Source organism: Takifugu flavidus, chromosome 14 (assembly GCF_003711565.1).
Source record: "Takifugu flavidus isolate HTHZ2018 chromosome 14, ASM371156v2, whole genome shotgun sequence".
Lineage (NCBI taxonomy): Eukaryota > Metazoa > Chordata > Actinopteri > Tetraodontiformes > Tetraodontidae > Takifugu > Takifugu flavidus.
Genome location: NC_079533.1, coordinates 4,642,934 through 4,665,807, shown reverse-complemented (window position 1 = coordinate 4,665,807; position 22,874 = coordinate 4,642,934). Strand labels below are relative to the sequence as shown.

The 22,874-nt window shown below is 45.6% G+C and overlaps 1 protein-coding gene across 4 annotated transcripts in view; it reads left to right on the top strand.

Annotated features, from left to right (window-relative positions):
- The first annotated feature begins 5,913 nt into the window (after positions 1-5,913).
- Positions 5,914-22,874, top strand: part of LOC130538165 (glucocorticoid receptor-like) — a 35,314-nt gene continuing 18,353 nt past the window's right edge. The window contains exons 1-2 of one of the 4 annotated variants that reach the window (XR_008953786.1): positions 5,914-6,358; positions 7,433-8,580. Coding sequence is in view for 3 of the 4 variants with exons in the window: in XM_057055535.1 (XP_056911515.1) it covers positions 7,442-8,580 (1,139 nt within the window). In the remaining variant the exon portion in view is untranslated. Of the gene's footprint in view, positions 6,359-7,364; positions 8,581-22,874 lie in introns of all 4 variants that reach the window. The other 3 variants (XM_057055535.1, XM_057055536.1, XM_057055534.1) reach the window with 3 other exon arrangements.

Below are 22,874 nucleotides of genomic sequence, written 5' to 3'. Positions count from 1 at the left end.
CTCTCTTTGTTGCCAAAGAAGGGGGACTTGGTACAGCTGAGGAACAGGAGGCTGGTGGCTCTCCTCTGTACAGACTATGAAGTTCTTTCCAGAGCCCTGTCCAACAAACTAAAGGGAGTTCTGGAGAACATTTTAGACATTGACCAGACATACTGCGTCCCACAGATGTCAATGATGGACAATATTTTCTTATTAAGAGGCATAATTGAAGCTTGTAAATATTTTAATGTGGACATGGGGATTCTGGGTCAGGAGAAGGCTTGTGACAGGGTGGACCAATCCAGTGATCGGTGTTGAGGGATTTTGGTGGCGAAAGGCAAAAGGTTTTATTCATGGGTTACTTTGTTGTATTGGGGTGCACAGTGTTTAGTTAAAATGGGGGCGGGGCTAAGCTGGCCCATCCCTGTACAGCGGGGAATAAGGCAGGGATGCCGTATTTCAGGTCAGCTGTATAGTCTAGCCATTGAGCCCCTGCTGTACAGGCTGAGCGGCCTAGCATGGAGAACGATCAGTGTCTGCAGGAAACACTGTTATTGTATGAAAAAGCGTCTTCTACACGTGTTAACTGGGCTAAAAGTGGGGCTCTGCTGTTGGGTCAGTGGAGGAGCACATCATTTTTCTGGTCTGGCCGGCATTGGGTGAGAGCTGCAGTCCTCTATCTGCCTGTGGAGGAGGGAGGTCAGGGGCTAGTGGACATCGCGACAAAGATGGCATCCTTCCGATTGAACTCGGCCAAGGGGATGCTGTATGACGATGCTGGCTGGACACAGCTTGGCTGCTACTGAAGAGGGGTGGCCAGCTAGGTTATGACAAGCAGCTCTTCCTCCTTGATCAAGGTGGTGGTGAGATCATGGGCCTTGACCCTTTCTACTCTTCATTGCTGCAGGCCTGGAAGATGTTTAATGTTAAACGGATAGGGGATGCGATTCCTGGTCTCTGGGTGTTCGCAGAGGCATTGTTATTTGACAGCATTCTCAGCTCGCAAAATTGCAGTCTTCCAGCCTTAGAACCTGTCTTCGTGAGGCTGGCTGCACTAAGTTGGGCCACCTGTTGAGGGCCAGGGACTCATCGCTGCACCCACTGAGAACAAGGATGATTTAGATTGCTCGAGAGGATATTGGCTAAAATCCGTGCTGCTCTGCCGGCCCGTTGGAGATCCTTCACCGACAATCGGACTCACTGTGAACAGTGGCTTGATGGAGGAGAGTACAGTTTCCCTACATTCCCTGCTCCAGCTGTGAGGGAATGGTAAGAGGGAGGAGGACAGATCCTGTCTTTTTCCACCTCAAGGATGGACACTTTCCAGGCCACTGGGAAACAAACTCTCTATTGGGTCTGTGTCAAGCTTTTGAACCTGGCCTCACTGTTGGGGTACAGGCAATTGAGGTGGACCGAGTTTTTTGATGTCTCCCCGAAGGGTAGCTGGATGTGCCTCTATAAGCTGCCTGTTGAAAAGTGGAGCGCTAACCTCCCATGGAGGGTCATACACTGGGTAATAGCCACAAACAGGTAACACATCCTGGGGCAAAGAACCTGGGGAAGGGTGTGATATTTGCTCACAGATGGAATCTTTAGAGCACCTTTTTGTTGAATGTAGGCGTCTCACTGCACTGTTTGATCTTTTAAAGAGAAGGGTTGAAGGTTGAGGGAAGATTTTTTTCTTTCAGTTTATGTATTTTTGGTTTAAAATATAGGTTAAAATAAAAGCCAGTTCACACTCTGATCAACTTTCTCTCTGCCTCTGCTAATTTAGTCAACCTGCAGAAATACAATGAATGGTGTGGGAGGTGTGGAACCAGTAGCCATGCTGGAGAAAAAGGTTGAAAGCTCAAATGAGAGTGGATAATGTTGAAGCTTTCATGAATAAACAGGCCCCGGGTGCGGGGGTTGTGCTGCATAGGGGAGTAGGGACAGCTTCTCTTTTCCTTTTAATTCAGGTATTGATTGATGGTTTGTTCTTGAGTTTGTGTTTATTTATTTTTTTCTATTTCCACGAAGATGTGAGGACAACTAGTTTTATGTTATGGTTATTAATGTGAATATGTGAGATTTGAATATCAAACCTCTCCTCTCCCCCTCTCACTTGTAGGCCATTCTCTTATGCCATACATTGTAGGTGTCAGACTGGGTATGACCCCCAATGGTTTGTGCTTTGGGATTGTAAACAACTTCTTTTGTTCGGGTTACTTTGGGTTCAGCAAACTGTCAGCCAGTGGGTCTGCATCAGGCTGTCTGAGTCCTTTTTGATAATGGGAAATCTCAAATGAATGTTTTTTTTTGTCAACAAAACATTAATAAAATGAATTTGGACTGAAAACACGTCAGGGAGATTGGGAATCTCACAGCTCATTATCAAAAATCATTAGCTCAGCTCTCTGTTACCACAAAACCAGCTGATCTGAGAGCTGCCCTACATAATCTGATGGCCTGGCAGATAGGTGTATTGGTTAATCTCACCCAGGATCCCTGTTTAAGATCTTTTGACCTGTCTAATCATCTCATTTCCTCTTTTCAACATTGGGTTCAACATTAGGTCATTTCTGGTACAATTGATGCTAGCTACCCTCGATGACGAGACAGAGCACGAGACAGATTCTTGATTTGGTACAGAATGGCAGACCCTACGTCTAAAGCTGGATATGTGGTTTGTACCGTAGAACCGGTATATATATATTGTCAGTGCACACAGCACTATTCAGTCAGTATTTGTTGCATGTGAGATGCAGCTATCAGACAGCACTGCTAACATTTGAATTAGGAGTCATAATTCATTTTCTCTCAAGTCTCAGTCAAACAACTGTGCAAATAGTAAAAACATGAATATCAGACAGTGATGTTTTTCATCATCTGATGACAGACTGATTTTTTTAGCCAAGTCCGTGATGTTTCTTTTGCATCCACTTTATTTTAGGCTGTTTTTGAGGCTGATCCCCTCTAAAGCCATCTTCACTGTCTGGAGATCATGTTGCCTCACCAACTATTAAACTGACAGGTTACTGTGGGCCATTGAGTTGAAGGTTAACTGAAGGTAATTATGGAGCTCTGTCTGAAAGCTTCGGGAGTGGCTTTCAGCGCTTTGCTACAGGCAAACAGGACAGATGTGTTACAACTCTAGCCAAACTTGACTTACTGTGACCTGCAACAGATTTCCTGTAATTGTTCCCAAAATCACCATATGTCCCATAGGGCTGCAACTTCTCACAGATACTGTATTTTAGCTTCAGTAGTTTTTAAAAGCACATTTTGGTTGTGCTTCCTGCTGCCACAGGGTTGCATGAAAGAACTTAAGTGTTAACTGAAAAGGGGTCATGTGCCACTTTTAAACCGGGAATAGTTTTTGTGTGGGCTTCCTGTCTGACAGCCTGCAGGATAAACTCTGGTATGATTTGATTTTCCCATGATTTACACAGGCACAAGTGATCATTGCAGCATTTTGTAAAGGTACAACCTCACTTCTGTTTTCAGGCTGAATTCCTGCAGAAGCCCAGATAATTTGTGTTTTTTAAGTGTGAGTTTCACACTTTCTTGCCTGCTACTTTGGCTTTTCCTCCTTTGTGTATTGTATGAGTCCACCTTCTCTTTGGGTTTGAAGATGAAATGTGCAGGGTGTGAACTGCTTGTTCATCTTTAAGCAAAAATCCTTCCTTCCGTTCTGGACTGCTCTCTCTAAAGTCTTCCTTTTATGCAACTGCTGTGACTTACATAACAATGGTGTGGTTATGAAAGTCCTGCCCTTGGTATGCTAACCATTCCTTCTAAGGCCAGAGTGTGAATCTTCTAATAGAATACAGAAAAGTGTGAAGAAAAATGCTTTTATTCATTAATGGCTGTTGCAGTACTGTAAATATTAATGCATAACCATTTTTGTGTAATAAACAGGTTAAAACAAAGTAATGTTTGTCCATTATAGTGGTGCCATTCAAATCATGACTTGTGTTGGATTTCACATAAGATGACAGCATGAACCGCAGAATCTTAAAGTAAAAGGTTACAGAGTGCATTAGCAGCACTTTATGGTTTAAGTCAGAAATTCCACAATTTGACCTTTCCGTGCATGTGTCTTTAAAGTTAGCTCAGCGGTAAAGAAAGCATCCCTCACTGGGACAGTGACAGTGGTGAGGCCCCAGCATCTCAACTGTGGTTGGACTCGAGGAATAAAACCCTTCCTTTTACATTATTAACAAATATGATCTCATCACATAGCTCCCTAAAACATGGCAGTGGGGTTTGGTGGTTCGATCCATGTCTCCCTCCAGGACATCAGACTGTTGACACGTCTATGGCGCATGTCGTCGCTGACACGAAGAGCAAGGACACAAGTTACAAGACCCTGCACACACAACATTCTTCTGGGCCAATTCCCAGCTATAGATACACATACACAGCCAACCTTTCCATTATTTACCATTGAACTGAATTACATGTTAAGCAGCATTAGCTATTCACGGTGTTTATCTGTGATGTTTTGGGAACAGTGCATTATTTTTTCTTTTTCAGACTCTTGGGAGCCTCCGACTCACTCGCTCTGCTAGACTTTTAATGATGCATCTACATGCTCAGAACACACTCCGATACTGCTAATGGAGTGACTTGCATGGAAAGCCACACCTTACCCCCACCACCACCTTGCTTCTCTGCTTTCTGACATGCTGGTTCACATTTGCACCTCATTGTTTCTTTCTTTTCCAGACAGATCAACATTGGGATCTGCAACTGTGTGGTCAACTTTTCTTTCTCTCCTCTTCTGATCTGAACCACAGTTTGCCCTCTTCCTCTCTGTTTCCATTGTTCCTCCTGGTCTTTTTATTTTCCCTGATTAGACCCTAAATATACTGCTGTAATTACAACCCCATATTGTCACAGGGCGCGTTTACAGCACCGAATGGTTGTATCATGGCAACTGGGGTGGCTCACGGTCCACTGTACACTGCTTATTTTTCCTCTGATGGACTCTTGGTAATTCATGGGAGCATCCAATAAGTGGCCAGTTGGTCTATTTGTGGTGAAAGTTGAAAAAAAGTGCATTGAGGTGATTTGGGGAGGATGAAACTTACACATTACATATCGAATCAAGTTAATTTTCCAAAATAGAAGGCCTAATGCTAAGGATATGTTATCAAACATACATTATTATATAAACAACAAATATCAAGGAAAGCCATGCATATGTTCAATGTTCTCAGGCACAGCTTTCTTCTTTTTCTGTAGTTTCTTTTACATCTCAGCGCATTGCTCTGTGCAGCAACTTCTGATGGGATTTAATCAATTGCATATCGTTTCACTCTTAATGTATTTTGAAGTCCCAAAACCGACGCTGCATCAACACCAGCCTCCAGCGGCCGAATCAAGAAGTACGATCTTTACAGTTCCGCATTCGCTCCAAGCAGCAGTCGCCGCGCTCCCTCCACTTCGAAGAGGGAGAGTTCGGTCGTTTATTAATATCTATGAGGGACAAACTTTGACAGATCACCCAGTGGATAGTGTGTTGAGAAAGGGGCGTTCACTGATAAGTGTCAAACTCACAGTCGAGTCAAGTTGCCCGACCTGATCTGGCCGCGGCAGGAAGTCAAACTACTTCAGCTAGCTGTCTGTGTAGACTCAATCATCCAGGTCATAGTTAGCCTAGGTAGTTTTCTTTGTCAACTGGACTGTATTTCTTCCAGTTGACAAAGAAAACTACCTTGGATACTTCAGCTAGCGTGAAAATATACATCATCACTCAAGTGATCGTCATCATAATTCTCCTTATTTTCAAAATAGGTTCTTTTGCTTATTTCCCCCCACGCACACATTTTCCTCTGAGAATTCCTACAGCTACAGACGCAAAACCAGAAGCCTTTATTGTGAAAGGCCAACACGGAAGCGCATCTCCAATCTTTGACATTAACATTAATTTCACCAACTGTCCGCCATAACCTAGCTTGAGTTTGTTGAGTGCGACCTGCCCATCTTATATAACTTAAAAACACTGGTTTAATGGCGCACGAGTACAGCCGCGGCGGCGCAGATCTGGCCCTTCTTGAATGTGAATTATTTTTCAAAATCACCAGCAGTTAACCAGTCGTCGACTAGTTTCTTTTCGGAGGCTGACGACTTGAAAGTTTTCAGACAGATCGGCGAAAACACGCGCACGGATCGCTACAGATCCACCAGCGACTTTGAAGTAGTTGGCTTTTCGTTTTCCAGACTGCTCTTCGTGCCGGTCTCCGAGAAGGGCGGCAACAAATCCAACAGCACCGGTTTAAGTAACAGGCTTTTATCGAAAAGCTCAAGCGACGTTTGTGTCATTTTCTCAGACTGGAGAAAATGAGAAGGAGATGGTTTAACCAACGGAACGCTTCCTTTTTGTTCCCAACAGGTACGATTACCCCTAAGACGTTGTTGCTGGTGTTGGGATTCTGTAGTTTGATTTGCATGGGGAAGGTGGGAAAACTGGTTTCGTGCTGGAGGTAGGCCGACGATGCGCACCGAACGCCCCAACGTCGCCGCGTGGAGGAAACGAATATATATGCGTAATGCAAGACAAAGAATCTTGCATGAGAACTGCTTTTCAGCTTCCTTGACTGCGTGCGTGACACGCGTGTAATTTTCCATGCCGACCAACAGGTCGCATTAATGCGGTGGAAGCGCTGTAACAGTGTGTCAAGGAACTAAACTTTGAGTTGGTTTTCATGTTCTACACCTGAACATTCTGTGTTGAAGTGCTCCGCTTTATTCTGCACTGTTTGGGCCTGCGTGTTGTGGGCGGTGAAACGTATGACCTCAGAAATCTACACGGAGAGTGTGAACTTTACATATACCCAATAGCGTACAGGCACGGCCCTCGCCGACTTCTGGGAGCGTTGAAAGTGTTGCGACTGTTGCCTTGAATATGTTTTTAGCAATAATGCCTTTTCCGTTTTTGCCGTGCTCCACAAAACGGAGGCGGAATGGACCATACAATGGCTTCAAATATTACATTTGGACGACCTTCCTGTGTTTTTGACTGATCGATCCTATTTCGTGCGTTTATATCTCAAATATTTAGTCACACCGACCTTTGAACCAAGGGATTGACTGTCGGCTTGTTTATTTATAACTGGTTCTTCGTTTATAATTTTTTCACATTAAAATGATTTTTTTTTTTTTCAAATATATGTGACTTATTTAGCGATGATGTCCGTGGCACCAGTTATTTCATTTCCCTTTATTTTCTATATTTGGTCAGTGAAATGTCATCTAGACTGGGTTAGGGTGACATGCTGTATTTATTACACTCTAAAGGCATAAGTCAGTATTATACTGAGCCTTTCCACGTTAATTTGATAAAAACGAAGTAATAATCTGATAAAAACTAAGTAATATATTGCATGGTCTTGTTGCAGGGCTTTTATAAGCTAACCATCTCTGCTCTCTCTTATGTGACCTGTGATTCATCCTCTCCACTCGTCAGTATAAAGACATGGATCAGGGTGGATTGAAACGCAACGGAAATCGAGATGGCAGCCTGACATTTGGGGAAACGGGAGGAAGATTAGGTGGTGACATGGGCGACCCAGCTGGTTCACTTCTCCAGCCTGACATGCACCTGCCCGGCATTGGGTCTCTCCCCTCATCTGCGGTGTCCTCAACCGAACAAGGTGGGTCCAAAGATCCCGTGGAGCTTGGAAGTTTCTTCTTGTCAGACATGAAGGAGGGCAAAGGGAGGATGCAGAAGCAACAGGATATTGATCAGTTCAGCATGGAGAGCAACCTGTTGAAGCAGAGCATTCCTGACTCTATCATCACCACCTCCGACACCTCTGTCCTGGGGAACCTGCCCCTGCCTGACCTTTTTCCCCAGCACATCAAGCAGCAGGAGACTTTTTCTCTGGATAAAGACCTGGAAACATACAACACAAACACGGTTGTTGGCCAAAGCATTTTGGAGAGCAACAGCAATCTCCTGCTGGAGGACGCAGTGATTTGGAAAGACCTGGAACTTTCCTGCTCTCTGCCAGAAATCAGTGATTTTGAATTGGATACAGAGGTGGCACACTTGGATAACATCCTGCACCAGTGCAGGAGCAGCAGGGCTCCGATAAGCCCTTTTCCCAACGACATAAGATCTGCCTTGGATAGGGGAAACAACTGTCCAAGCTTGAATGGAACTGACAACTCAGTTCAGAAACTGTCTCAGCAGCAGCAGCAGCAGCCTGGACCCCTCCTCTCCAGCGTCACGATCAAGGAAGAAAAGGATCCGGTCCCCTCTTTCATTCACATCCGAACCCCTGAAGTGGTCAAGCAGGAGAAAGGGGATGGTGATACTTTCTGTGACGCAGCGTGTCTCCAGAGTGCCGTGAGCTCCAGGTACGAAGGCCGCACCATGGCCTCCCTGCCAGTGGGACTTGGCCCGAGTTCTGACTATAACTATACAGCAAACTTGGCCTCGGTGGTGGATCTTCAGGACCAGAAGCCCTTTAGCTTGTATCCCAACCTGCCTGTGTCCAGGGAGAGGTGGAGCACTGGGAGTAGGTATGGGGAATCGGCTGGAACACAGAGAGCGGATGACAGTGTCCAATCCATCGCAGTGCTGGGATCTTTTCCTAGCAGCTTCTCCAGGTAAGAAAAAAATATTATTTTTATTTGTTCACAGTTGCAGGACAAATTTGTAATCCATCTTCAGCTGATGTCTGTGACAGAAATTGGATTGAGCACAGAAATGTGAACTTTCAGGTTCTTTGCCGCAGGGAACTCCGTGGTGTCTGTGTCTGTTCTTGCCTCGCAAATCTCCCTGTAATTTTAGCACCATTTTGCATCTGTTGTCACCTCCCTGGCTGTTTCCGAAACAACCCCCTATACCCTACATAGTGCACGCAATAGTGTGGACGCCATTTTGAAATAGTGTCCGGAATGTTAATGAGCATCGCTGTACCCTATGTAGTTCACTCAACGTATCCCACAATGCACTGCGAAAAGTAGTGTACAACTGATGCACCCTAACTCACAAAATATATTCCATCAGCCTTTACGGTATCACGTGACAATCTGTCATTGGCGGGTAAACAAGGAGAGATGACTTACAAATGTATGTATTGTCCGCTGTTTGTTTCACATTTCACACTAAAGCGTCAAATTCTTTCACTTTAGCCATAAATGACGCCGTTGTCCGAATACCAACTTTAAATTGAGTGCGCTACATAGTTCACTCAATCCATGTCCCCCATGTAGTGAGTAGTGAATAGGGAACGAGTGTGTGGTTTCGGAAACAGCCCCTGTTTTTTTTATTTCAAACATGCAGGAAGCAGCAAGTAATGGCTGCACCAACAATCCCCCTGTTGTGGGAAGCAATAATTGGCCACATTAAGGCTCCTGCTTTTCCATTTTGGGAAAATGGAAAGAAATATTATGACTCAAGCCTTAGTAGTACACAGTGATTTATGATCTGATGTTTCTTAAGTGTTGTAGTTTTGGCAATTCCAATTAGATTTATCTCCAGTTGAGCAAGTGTGCACATTGGTGCAAGACGAAGAAACCCTGGTGAGATGTGCACACGTAACATCCAGGTGTTTTTCCAAACTGACATCATTTTAAAGATATCACAGTTGCATAATCATCTGAGGAAGTTATTCATCAAGTAAACTGGATAGGTGTGCCATGTTTAATGTCTTTAGTCTTGTGAGGAACGTTCCCATGTGTATGCACCACTGTAACTGCTGTGCATGGTGCTGCATTTTGAATAACGCAGCAGAGATGAGACATTTGCCCACTGCTGTATGATCTTTGCTGTGATTGACAACTGACTGGATGGGACAAATCAATGTAATTAGCCAACAAATACACAATATGAACCTATTGTTATTGGACCCACTGTAGTCACCTAATGAACAATTCATCATCTGATTGTTTTTCCTCCAGTTACACAAATGTTTTTATGAAAGTACATCATGTCACTACAATCATGAGCATCAGAATAAGTTTTTATGCACTGGTGGATAATATATTCTGACTGAGTAAAACAAACTCAAAGTGGCCCCAGATGAGAAATCCCAACCCTAACCCTAACTGAGCAAGATAAACAGAGTGTCCCTATTTTTGACAGATATTGTGATGCCTCACTGTGTGGTTGTCTACTGTCCGTTCCTTTTTCAGACAAAATGAATGGTTGTTTTTCAAATAAAGAAAAGACAATTTGAAATCTGAGAATGTGAACTGCAGATTGGTTTTCTTCAGAAGGCATCACATTTTTATTGGATTTGTTTATTCTGTTTTTTCACAGTAAACAGAGTGGAAACATGCTTAAAACAGACAGCATGACTGAGCTAATGAGTGCAACTACCTAGATCAGAGCAGATTAATTTAAGCATTCATCTAGCCCTGCAGAGAGAACGTGACTCTAAATTGGATGATATTTTAAAAATTTAAAGGCATTTGTAGTGCATTATCATGTGATGTATACCCTTTTTTTAGCTGTTCTGGAAACTGTTGACATAGAGTTGGAGTTGGCAGTATAGATGTTAAGCATGATCTCAAATTAGGATTAAAAAAGTGGAAACATCCAGGCACAACAAAATTAAAGATAAATAAGAAAAAAAAAGTAAACACATGAGGATCTGTTGATGTTAAGAGAATTCAACCGGACTTTTGTTAGTTTCTCCACGAATTGTGAATTATTAAAAAGTCAGTTTTTAATCCTGAACATCAGTTTGTTGCTCTCACCTACCTGTAATGTAGCAGGTCAATCATATCTTAAGACAACTACGTCAAACCCGCCTAGTTTGGTAATATCTCAGATTATTCTATTCTTAATTGACATTGTTTGTGTGAGTGGCCGCTGGTTAACAGGTTTAACCTCTCGGTTCTCAGAAATAACTGTTAAATATGCTCCCGAGAAGAGTTTTGTTTTGCTTTACAAAGGCCGTCCCTCCAAACCAATCCTGGAATGGTGGGCTTCATTAAAGAGGCTTTTAGCTGTGCAGCCTGTTAATGTAGAAGACGTGTCAACTCCCTGTCGGCCAACTTTGTTTTTTATTCTCACACCACCCTATTGGGCCAACTGCACTGATCCTGTGGTGTGGGCCTCTAACGGAACTCAGTGTCATGTAGCAGACTGACAGGAGGTGAGGCCTCGGAGCAACCAAGCTGTGGCTTTTTACCTCCACCAAGATATTATGAGACAGTTGGCATTTGTTTGTTTAATTGTTAGGAAATAACCCTAAAAGTTTCAAAGAATCCAATTTTTTATAATGGGCCAAGGAAGAGCACATTAAATTTTGGTGACACTCTGGATTCCAGAGGGAGTTTATGATCAAAGCCAAGGGGCTTCAAACCCATGAAGAAATGAAAAACTACAGGTTTGCCTGGTAAACAGCTTCAGACTTCACTGCAGCAAAAACGTACAAGGCAGTAACATTTTGAGAGAGAGAGAGAGAATTCTAAGCTGTGTCATGACTTGCTTTCTCATTCGTGAGTCACATTGAGGCATTTCCTGCCGCATTCTGCTGCGGCGCACACAGATGAGAGTTAACAATGCTTACTGCTGAACCACTGCTCATCTGACCCTAAGCCCGGGCCAGTGGACAGTGCTCAGCTCTCACACCAGTTGCGTATCGGTTTGAACATCATTTTGGTCCAGAACAATAAAATACAAAGCCTGAAGGCACAGGGATTTTCTTATGAAAGTCTTACAAAATTACAATGACTCGCATTCTTAAAATAAAATTCCAGGCTTTGGGTCCAGTTGTGGTGGCCTTTCCCTCAGTTCTCCCACACAGGGCTTTGCAGAATTGAAACCAGTTATAAAGGAGAGTACTGCAAGCATGAGCTCCTCAGATTGAGAAACGTTGTACTGACTTAGACAATTAAACGGGTTAGGATGTTTTTTTCATGAGCCTTTTACTCTTATTCTTGAGCAATGTCCAAACAGATTCTAATCCAGAATATGGATTAAGGAGCTTAATCTCTTCTTTGAGTGACACATGAATGTTTCCTAATGTAAAGATCAACCAACATCCAACATACCTTCCCTGACACGTGTCATGAGGTGCTTTTGCACTGTAACTTACGATTAAAGCCAACATAAAAGGTGCACGCAGAACTTGATAGGGTCATTGAAGTGTTTTGCTTTTGTCTGATCATTGTCATCAGGGTGGCATGGTAACCATGGAGGCTGTTGACAGACTTTTCAACCTCTCATTCAATGAGGATCAAACCTTTCTCAGCACGGTCCACTTATGGAGTCCATCCAGCGGTTTGCTGAGGGTCACTTGGCCGATGTTTGTAAAATATCACAGACCTGGCTGCTTCTGAAGCCTGCTGGGTGGTTTTCCGACCTCTTTCAACGCTTTAAAGGAAGGTTTAAAACACTTTGGTATTTATTTATTTTTTTGTATAAATGTCACTTTTATTACCATGGACCCATTTAAGGGCCAGTTTTGTCTGAGTGTGTGCTCACACACACGTAAAGTCCCGGCTGTATCTTAATTGCCGCAGACCTTTTACCAAGTGAATAATTAACCAGTCCAAGGTCACTGTACATGTGGAGGCAAACATTCATCCCCCAAAGTACACACCTTATGTAACCTTTTTATCCATGTTAACTGGCTTAGGGGAAAACTTCTTTAATAATGGTCTGGTTTTACCCTGGTCAGGACAGTGTTAATGACTCCTGGGTCACCTAATTCTGAAGGTGTGTTTACTGCAGGACGTACAAGTCAGGCTTTGTCTGATAAGGACCTAATAACGCAGCCTGTGTGTGGTTCCAGGTCAATATTGGGGAATATAGAGTTGATCTAGTACAATTTTTGATATTTTAATTGATCCTCCTAACTTTAAAGGGCCATTTGATGGTTGCAATTCTGTTAAACATGAATTTTGAGCTATTATGAGTGCTTACAAAGGTAGATGTACAAATGTGTGTCTATGTTTGCAGAAGGTGGACAGATATTTCCTTAGGAGAGGAGGATTGTTTCAGGGGTGGATGATTCTTGTTCCCATTTGCCGATCTCTCCTTACTCCAGTTCACTTCATGTCTGATGCACATTTGCAGTTTTAATAGAGACGGACTGTTTTCCACCCATTTTATCCACGAGACTAGATTTTCTCTCCATTTTGTGTTCAGACCAATAGCCTATATTTACAGTATCCGTTTGTTTTGTCAGTGGTGTCTGAAATGAGGTGTAGCTTTAAAAGTCGCTGGTCCTTAAATGGGTGGAACAATACCTGAATATTTGCAGAATTTTACTGACTTTAATGATGGAACTTGAAGGATTAGCAACCTCAAGTGGAGATTTATCACTCATAAATCACAAATGTTTTTGGACTGTGGGGGAACCAGAACCTTCTTGCTACTAGTCTTTGTGCAAACTGCTATTTCAGCAGGATGGACATTGTGAACTCTTTACACTCTCTGAGCATCTTAATTGTGGCAAAGGGTCTTTGTGACAACAGCGTGGAAAATAGAAAGTCCAACAAACACCCATTGCCGCCATATATTTATTCTGTGTTTCTGTCTCAGCTCACAATGCCATGTCTCAGCTTTCATGGCATTGTGTCTAAATTTACATTTATGCAACCATTTTCTGCCATGTGCAGTTAAATGAGTTTGAGTGGTTAATTGTTGCTTTTGGTTATGTTATGTTGTTTTTGGCAGAAAGAGGACCTGGAGGAGTTTGATTTATAGCCTTGGGTTAAAAAAAAAATTCTTGCAAATGAGTTTAGATGCAGACTCACTCATTTGGAAAGAACCTGTTTTTCTTCATTTGACATGACTAAGGCTCCAAGGTCCTCCTGTGCCCTCTGCTGTGGCCCCATGGATCGCATCAATGCTGTACCAGTTTGGCCATTGATAATTTGCAGATCCATCAAATTTTTGTCATGGCTTGTTTCAAGGTCGTCTGCATGCCCGCTGGCATTAAGTGACACTTTCTGTCAGCCACATTTAAAGGAACTGAATTCAGCAAAACAACTGTTAATGTGTTTTGATGTGCAGGATTATGGGATTTCTTTTGCACTGCTATCTGACAGTGATTGGATCTCATTCATCCCTTTAACAGCTTTGGAATTCTGTTAAACAGAGAAGGTTCTCTAAGTGGAGTTGCAAGACTTTTACCTCTGTGTTGACAGAACTCCCATTATGGATGAGGCTGATTCTAGTCTTACACCATGGGTTAATAAAGCTTCATGTTCTTTTCATGCTCAGGTAGCTGTATCTGCTGTTTGAAAGGCTAAAAGAGCAGTGACCGGAAGTGGTAAATCATCATGGGGACACCCGGGGAAGTGGCTAACAAACACTGACCTATTACTGCTATTCATTCTGTCATAACAGAGAGGCTGTTTTCCTGCAGGCTATAACATACTGTGGAGCGATACAGTCAGCTCTCCTTAAGGGAATGGCCACATTGCAGCAGTGTCATATCTGGTCATCTTGATTGATAGGGCTGCTAATTAAATCCTGGCATATTATCTTTCTGCTTCCCTTAAATTTTCATAAAGGTCAAATCCTACGAGATTTTGGCTGGGCTCTGTGATAATCGTGACACCCCAATCCTGCTGCAGTTCTTTGGAGGAACCTCTTTTAGACAGGAACAAAGTGAGTCAGGTCTGGAGCTGAAAAAGAGCAGGGGTGGTTTTGGGTCCGCACCCACTGAGTTGCCCCTTAGCGGTCCTCTTCTGTGGCCTGACGCTGAGCCGTTCAACTCAGAGATAAGCTTAATTCAAACCTGTTTTTATAGTAAATGAAATCGTTAAATCCACTATAATGAAGATGGATTTTGAGGTTTTGGTGGAACATCAGCATACGTAGTGTGACTAAAATAGCTTAGCTGTAGATGAGACGATGATGCTTCTCTTGTCTGACAGTATTCCTGTTCTGGAGGACCACAAGTGTTGGAAGATGAGGTCAGACCTGCTGCCTGCATGCAGGCGCTATCTCATACATGCTGGCAGGCAGTCAGAGTTTACTGGCTGGCACTGCTGAAATGCGGCCAAATTCTTCCTGGTTCCTCCTGTGGAGGCTGAAAAATAGGGGGAAGAGGAGGAGGCGGCAGAGCGGAGCGCCGTGGTGTCAAATGTAAATGGGCAGTAATCCAGCTGGTTCAAATTTTGTCTTTATCAGACCTGCTGCATTTAAGCTGATTTTATTGATTTATTCTTTCACTTTATGATATTTGAAATGTCTTTCATGGATACAATTATGACCTTTATATCAGATTGACACACAAAGCTCGCCATTGATTGTTATTTGCATTTAAGTCACCTCGTCTCCTCTGCAGACCTCACTTTTGGGTAGGAAATGATGATTTACTGACTTCATTGGTGATCAATTCAGAGTTTAAGGCGGTTAAAAGTATTGATACAGGTTTTGAATTTTCACCTGGGCAGTGATGAGGACACCAAACTTTTTATATGTGCCACCTTTTCTTTAGGATAAACAAGTTTGGTTCCTTCTCTGGAATGCCTTTATAAGATTCCTGCTGTTCCCTTTCTGCCTCCCTTCCCTCGTGTATTACTCTCTCAACCCCACCATCATATCTGAACTGGATTTTCCCACTGTCGAGGATTTTCTTCAGTTAACACAAAGTCAAAATGCTGCTTTTAAGAGTTTAATAAGTCAGTCAGAACACATGCAACAACAGCATGCAGAGATCTCTGCCCAATGTAACAAACATGTCCCTTTTATAATGCTTAGCAACTATGCCTTTTTCTCAGTACTTTTCCATCTACTTACTTCATCGTCACAAGGTTAGCATGATAAACTGTAGCATTTTGAAGGTTGCTGACTTCATCATTTTCTAAGGAGTCTTTGTTCTACAACTCGTGACACCTCGTACACCTGCACAAGCATCATCAGATGAACTTGCTTGACCTTACTGGTTTAAATTATCTATGCTAAACAAAAATAATTTCTTTTATACCACAAACCCCCTGGTCCCTCCTCTGTTTCTTTCTCTAGCCATCCATCTGTGACATTGTGGAAATGTGATCTGACTGTCTGCCACATGCTGCCCTGTAACTGTGCATCACTGAGAAGTGGCTGTGAAACAGGCTGTATTTCTGTGGCCACAGCAGCATTGAAACTCTTAGTCACACTAAGTCACACCTCTGGCTTCATGGATAAATAAAGCTTAGTGTCATCAGCATAACAATGAAAATGTATCCCATGCTGCCGAATAATGTTCCCTGAGGGAAGCATGTACAAGGTGAAGAGGATTGGTCCAAGTACCTTGAGGAACCCCATGGCTAACCCTACTGTATGAGGAGGGAACACCGGGGACATGAGCAAACTGGTATCTATCAGATAAATATGATCTAAACCAGTCTAGTGCTGTCCCATCCATCCATCCATCCTCTACCGCTTATCCGGGGTCGGGTCGCGGGGGCAGCAGCCTAAGGAGAGAAGCCCAGACTTCCCTCTCCCCAGCTACTTCTTCCAGCTCATCCGGAGGGATCCCCAGGCGTTCCCAGACGGGTCGAGAGACATATTCTCTCCAACGTGTCCTGGGTCTTCCCGGGGGTCTCCTACCGGAGGGACATGCCCTGAACACCTCACCAGGGAGGCGTCCAGGGGGCATCCTAACTAGATGCCCAAGCCACCTCATCTGGCTCCTCTCAACGCGGAGGAGCAGTGGCTCTACTCCGAGCTCCTCCCGGATGGCAGAGCTTCTCACCCTATCTCTAAGGGAGAGCCCAGCCACCCTACGGAGGAAGCTCATTTCGGCCGCTTGTACCCGTGATCTTGTTCTTTCGGTCATTACCCAAAGCTCATGACCATAGGTGAGGGTAGGAACGAAGATCGACCGGTAAATCGAGAGCTTTGCCTTTCAGCTAAGCTCTCTCTTCACCACTACGGACCGGTCCAGAGTCCGCATTACTGCGGATGCCGCACTGATCCGCCTGTCGATCTCCCGCTCCATTTTTCCCTCACTCGTGAACAAGACCCGAGGTACTTGAACTCCTCCACTTGGGGCAGGATCTCCTCCTTGACCCGGAGAAGGCACTCCACCTTTTTCCGGTTGAGAACCATGGCCTCGGATTTGGAGGTGCTGATTTTCATCCCAGCCGCTTCACATGCGGCGACGAACCGATCCAGTGATAGTTGGAGGTCACGGGCCGATGACGCCAACAGGACCACATCATCCGCAAAAACCAGAGACCCAATCCTGAGGTCACCAAACTGGACCCCCTCTGCACCATGACTGCACCTAGAAATTCTGTCCATAAAAATTATGAACAGAATCGGTGACAAAGGGCAGCCCTGGCGGAGACCAACCCTCACCGGAAACGAGTTCGACTTACTGCCAGCAATGCGGACCAAACTCTGGCACCGATCGTACAGGGAGCGGATGGCCCATATCAGCGGGCCCGACACCCCATACACTCGGAGAACCCCGCACAGGACCCCCCGAGGGACACTGTCGAATGCCTTCTCCAAGTCCACAAAACACATGTGGACTGGTTGGGCAAACTCCCATGCACCCTCGAAAACCCTGCTGAGGGTGTAGAGCTGGTCCACTGTTCCACGCCCAGGACGAAAACCACATTGCTCCTCCTGAATCCGAGGTTCGACTATCCGGCGAACCCTCCTCTCCAGTACCCCTGAATAGACCTTACCAGGGAGGCTGAGGAGTGTGATCCCCCTATAGTTGGAACACACCCTCCGATCCCCCTTCTTAAAAAGAGGGACTACCACCCCGGTCTGCCAATCCAGCAGCACTGCCCCCGATGTCCACGCGATGTTGCAGAGTCGAGTCAACCACGACAGCCCTACAACATCCAGAGCCGTAAGGAACTCTGGGTGGATCTCATCCACCCCCGGGTCCTTGCCACCGAGGAGTTTTTTGACTACCTCGGCAACTTCAGCCCCGGAGATATGAGAGCCCATCTCCAGGTCCCCAGGCCCTACTTCCTCACTGGAAGGCGTGTTGGTGGGATTGAGGAGGTCCTCAAAGTATTCCTTTTACCGATCCACAACATCCTGAGTTGAGGTCAGCAGCACACCATCACCACTATACACAGTGTTGACAGTGCACTGCTTCCCCCTCCTCAGACGCCGGATGGTGGTCCAGAACCTTTTCGAGGCCATCCGAAAGTCGTTCTCCATGGCCTCACCGAACTCTTCCCATGCCCGGGTCTTTGCCTCGGCAACAGCCGTAGCTGCACTCCGCTTGGCACACCGGTACCTATCTGCTGCCTCAGGAGTCCCACAGGCCAGTAAGGCCCGATAGGACTCCTTCTTCAGCTTGACGGCATCCCTCACTGCTGGTGTCCACCATCTGGTTCGGGCATTGCCGCCACGACAGGCACCAACCACCTTGTGGCCACAGCATCGGTCAGCCGCCTCAATAATGGAGGCACGGAACATGGTCCACTCGGACTCAATGTCCCCCGCCTCCCCCGGGACATGGTCAAAGCTCTCCCGGAGGCGTGAGTTGAAGCTCCTTCTGACAGGGGACTCTGCCAGGCGTTCCCAGCAGACCCTCACAACATGTTTTGGCCTACCAGGTCTGTCCGGCATCCTTCCCCACCATCGGAGCCAACTCACCACCAGGTGGTGATCAGTTGACAGCTCCGCCCCTCTCTTCACTCGAGTGTCCAGAACATGTGGCCGCAAATCCGATGACACAACCACAAAGTCGATCATCAATCTGCGGCCTAGGGCGTCCTGGTGCCAAGTGCACATGTGGATGCCTTTATGTCTGAACAAAGTGTTTGTTATGGACAATCTGAGACGAGCACATAAGTCCAATCACAAAACACCACTCCGGTTCAGATCAGGGGGGCAGTTCTTCCCAATCACACCTCTCCAGGTCACACTGTCATTGCCAACGTGAGCATTGAAGTCACCCAGGAGGATGAGGGAGCCCCCAGAAGGAGCACTCTCCAGCACTCCCTCTAAGGACTCCAAAAAGGGTGGATACACTGAACTGCTGTTTGGACCATAGGCACATACAGCAGTCAGGATCCATCCCCCCACCCGAAGGCGAAGGGAGGCTACCCTCTCATCCACCGGGGTAAACTCCAATATACAGGCACTGAGCTGGGGAGCAACGAGAATTGCCACCCCTGCCCGTCGCCTCTCACCATCAGCAACTCCAGAGTGGTAGAGAGTCCAACCCCTCTCGAGACGACTGGTTCCAAAGCCCTTGCTGTGCGTCGAGGTGAGGCCAACTATATCTAGTCGGAACCTTGCGCACCAACTCAGGCTCCTTTCCCACCAGAGAGGTGACATTCCATGTCCCTAGAGCCAGTTTATGCAGCCGGGGATCAGACCGCCAAGGTCCCTGCCTCTGGCTGCTACCCAAAACACAATGCACCCGACCCCCTTGGCCTCTCCTGCAGGTGGTGAGCCCACGGGAACTAGTGCTGTCCCTTTAATCCCAATCACATGTTCCAGTCTATGTAACAGGATGCTGTGATCAACTGTATCAAAAGCAGCACTGAGGTCCAGCAGAACCAGCATAGAGACCAGTCCATGATCTGAAGCTATGAGAAGATCATTAGTAACTTTAAGAAATGCTGTTGCTGCAACAGAACAACGTCTGTGGCGTATGGAAGGGACTGAAGACCATCTCGGGCTTCAAGGAGCAGAAGTCCCAACCTGTGGGTGACCGGGGGTGGGCTAACGACCCGAACTTGTTTTTCAATAGATTTGATCAGGTACCCCTCCCCCCCCCCAGCCCAGTCTCCTCTGCTGCTACCCCCGCCACTGTCTGTGCCCCCAATAGACTGTTCCTCCTGTCCCCCCTCCCCCTCTCTCATGAACTTCAGCCCACACATTCCTGACACTTCACACTCTGACCCATGCCCATCCCCACCACCAACACCCCCCTGCTCCAGCCTGTCCCTCACACCACACCAGGTGAGGAAGGCCCTGAAGAAGAACAGGGCCAGGAAAGCGACGGGTCCGGATGGCATCAGCTCCAGGCTCCTGAAGTCCTGCGCAGACCAGCTGTGTGGGATCTTCAGTCACACGTTCAACCTGAGCCTGAAGCTGGGGAGAGTGCCACAGCTGTGGAAGACATCCTGCATCGTCCCAGTGCCGAAGACACCGCACCCTAAGGAGCTCAACAGCTACACGCTAGACGCTGGAGAGACTCATCCTCGATTACCTGCGCCCACTGGTGAGCTCCTTCATGGACCCGTTGCAGTTCGCCTACCAGCCGAGCATCAGGGTAGACGATGCCGTCATCTACCTCCTCCACACCTCCCTCACTCACCTGGAGAGGGCTGGAAGCACTCTGAGGATCATGTTTTTTGATTTCTCCAGTGCATTCAACACCATCCAGCCCAGGCTGCTGGGGGACAAGCTGCAGGTAGCTGGGGTGGATCACCACCTCACAACATGGATTTTGGACTACCTCACACAAAGACCACAGTTTGTGAGGGTGAAGGGCTCCGAGTCAGATCGGCTTCTCTGCAGCACTGGTGTCCCGCAGGGAACAGTTCTGGCTCCTTTCCTGTTCACCCTCGACACCGCGGACTTTTCACACAGTACATCTTCATGTCACCTCCAGAAGTTCTCTGACGACTCTGCTGCTGTCGGCCTCATCACTGATGGGGACGATACGGAGTACAGAGAACTTATTCAGGACTTTGTGGACTGGAGCCTGCGGAACAACCTCCAGATCAACGCTGGCAAAACCAAGGAGCTGGTGGTGGATTTACGCAGACGTAATAACCCCCCGCCTGCAGCAGTGAACATCCTGGGAACTGATGTTGACGTGGTGGAGTCCTACAAGTACCTAAGGGTTCACCTAAACAATAACCTGGACTGGACACACAACACAGACGCCCTTGTCAAGAAGGGCAATAGCAGACTGTTCCTGCTCAGGAGGCTGAGGTCTTTTGGAGTGCAGGGACCACTCCTGAGGACTTTCTATGACTCTGTGGTGGGATCAGCCATCTTCTATGGGATGGTCTGCTGGTCCAGTAGCATCACGGACAGGGACAGGAAGAGGATGGACAGACTGGTGAGGAGGGCCAGCTCTGTCCTGGGATGTCCCCTGGACTCGGTGGAGCTGGTGGGAAACGGGAGGATGATGGCTAAGCTGTCATCCATGTTGAACAACACGTCCCACCCCTACAGGACACCCTGACAGCACTGGGCAGCTCATTCAGTGAGCGGCTGCTCCACCCTCACTGTGTGAAGGAGAGGTATCGCAGATCTTTCCTGCCGGCTGCTGTCAGACTGCACAATAAACATAATGCCCGCTAACACAATCTGAATATTATATATTCTGATAAGTATATTGTATTTACCTTTTGTACTATGTACAGGTATACAGGGGCCGAGTATCCATTTACCTGGATTATTGTAAATATACATCCTCTTTGTATATTCCAAATCCTATTCTATTCTATCTTATTTTTCTCCGTGTGCTCTTGCTGTTGTTGCACTGTAAATTTCCCCATGTGGGACAATAAAGGACCTGAATCTGAATCTAGGCATATGGGTTTCCCATTCACCTCCGTGAACATATAAGAATATGTCCATTTTTCTTGAGAAATCCGACACTCTGTGTCCACTTTTCTCCTTTTTGACAAAGACATTTCGCTGATGAGGGTGCGAGGCCAACAGAAAAGTGGATAATGCAATTGCCGCCAACAGACGCTGAACAGACGTACAATGCTACCATCTCCTAGTTCCGCCGCAGTCATGCTTTCATGTTGTCTGCGCGTACTAAAATACACGAATACACAAATTTTTAAGATTGTTTTTTTTTTTTAATAATGCAGATTTGTTCCCCGGGCCTGTACCGGACCCCGGTTCCACAACATTCTTGAAACCAGACGTGATTTAACTCCCAACATTGTGTTCTTTTATGATGCAGCCCTAACAGAGTAGACTGTGATTCCAGCAAAAACCTTCTTGTCAAGGGCAAGAATTGACAAAAGCAGCTATTCAACATAAACAGCATCAAACCTTCCTCAGTAGCTGCAGCTGTCATTAGGTGTGACGTACAATCAGATCGGACACACCTTCTTCTGAATGGTCTGGAGATGTCAGTTATTTTCCATATTTGCTCTGTGAATATTCTCTTCCTTACGTTTGTGAAGTGAATGAATCAGTCCCTGTTCTCCCACTGCCTTCATCTCTCATGTTACACTCCCCAACACAACCGCTGCAGACACTCTTGCTTTTTATTGCTTCAGCTTAATTTTATATTCATGTAATTCATTTATTGTGATTTAGCGTTCTCTTCTGCCAAAATAAAACTGGCCTTGACAGCAGCCTCGCTTTGTGATTTGTGTTAGGTTCAAACGACCTGAAACATGAGAAAAACAAATGAGGCAAAGACAACAGTTTTGAATTTTACTTGCAAGAAGAACGGAGAGATGTGCTCAGTTACAGATCTCCAACACGTTCTGACGCATAACTTCCGCCATCCTTCTTTTATTGAAATTAGGAGGTCCCTAGTTACACAGAATTCAAATGTGCCTAAAGGGAGGGGAAAACACAAGATAACAGGTCCCAAGCAAAGCAAAAGACTGTAAATCATAATGGTGAGATTATACGTAGGTCTTCACTGATTTGATTAGCTTAGCTCGCAAACAGCACATTCTTTCATATCAGACAGATTAAAAGAACACCTCCTGTGTCATGCCCTGCAGCTCTATCTCCAGTCAATGTCACTTCCAGACCAGAGAAGTTCGAGTTGACATATCAAGCATCATGAACATTAAGCATTAGCAAATAAAAAGAAACATTAAGTAATGAGAAACAATATAACAAGAATAAAGAATACAACAAGGTAAAAGCAAATAAGAGATAACTTTTATATAATGGATCTAACATTTCCCTCATGTTTATCACATATTTGCTTCAAATTCTCATAGTCATTTAACAATCTCTTCCAGTAGATTTTCAAAGTCATGTTTATGAACACAAATACATTTACACTCAGGGGAAAATTAGT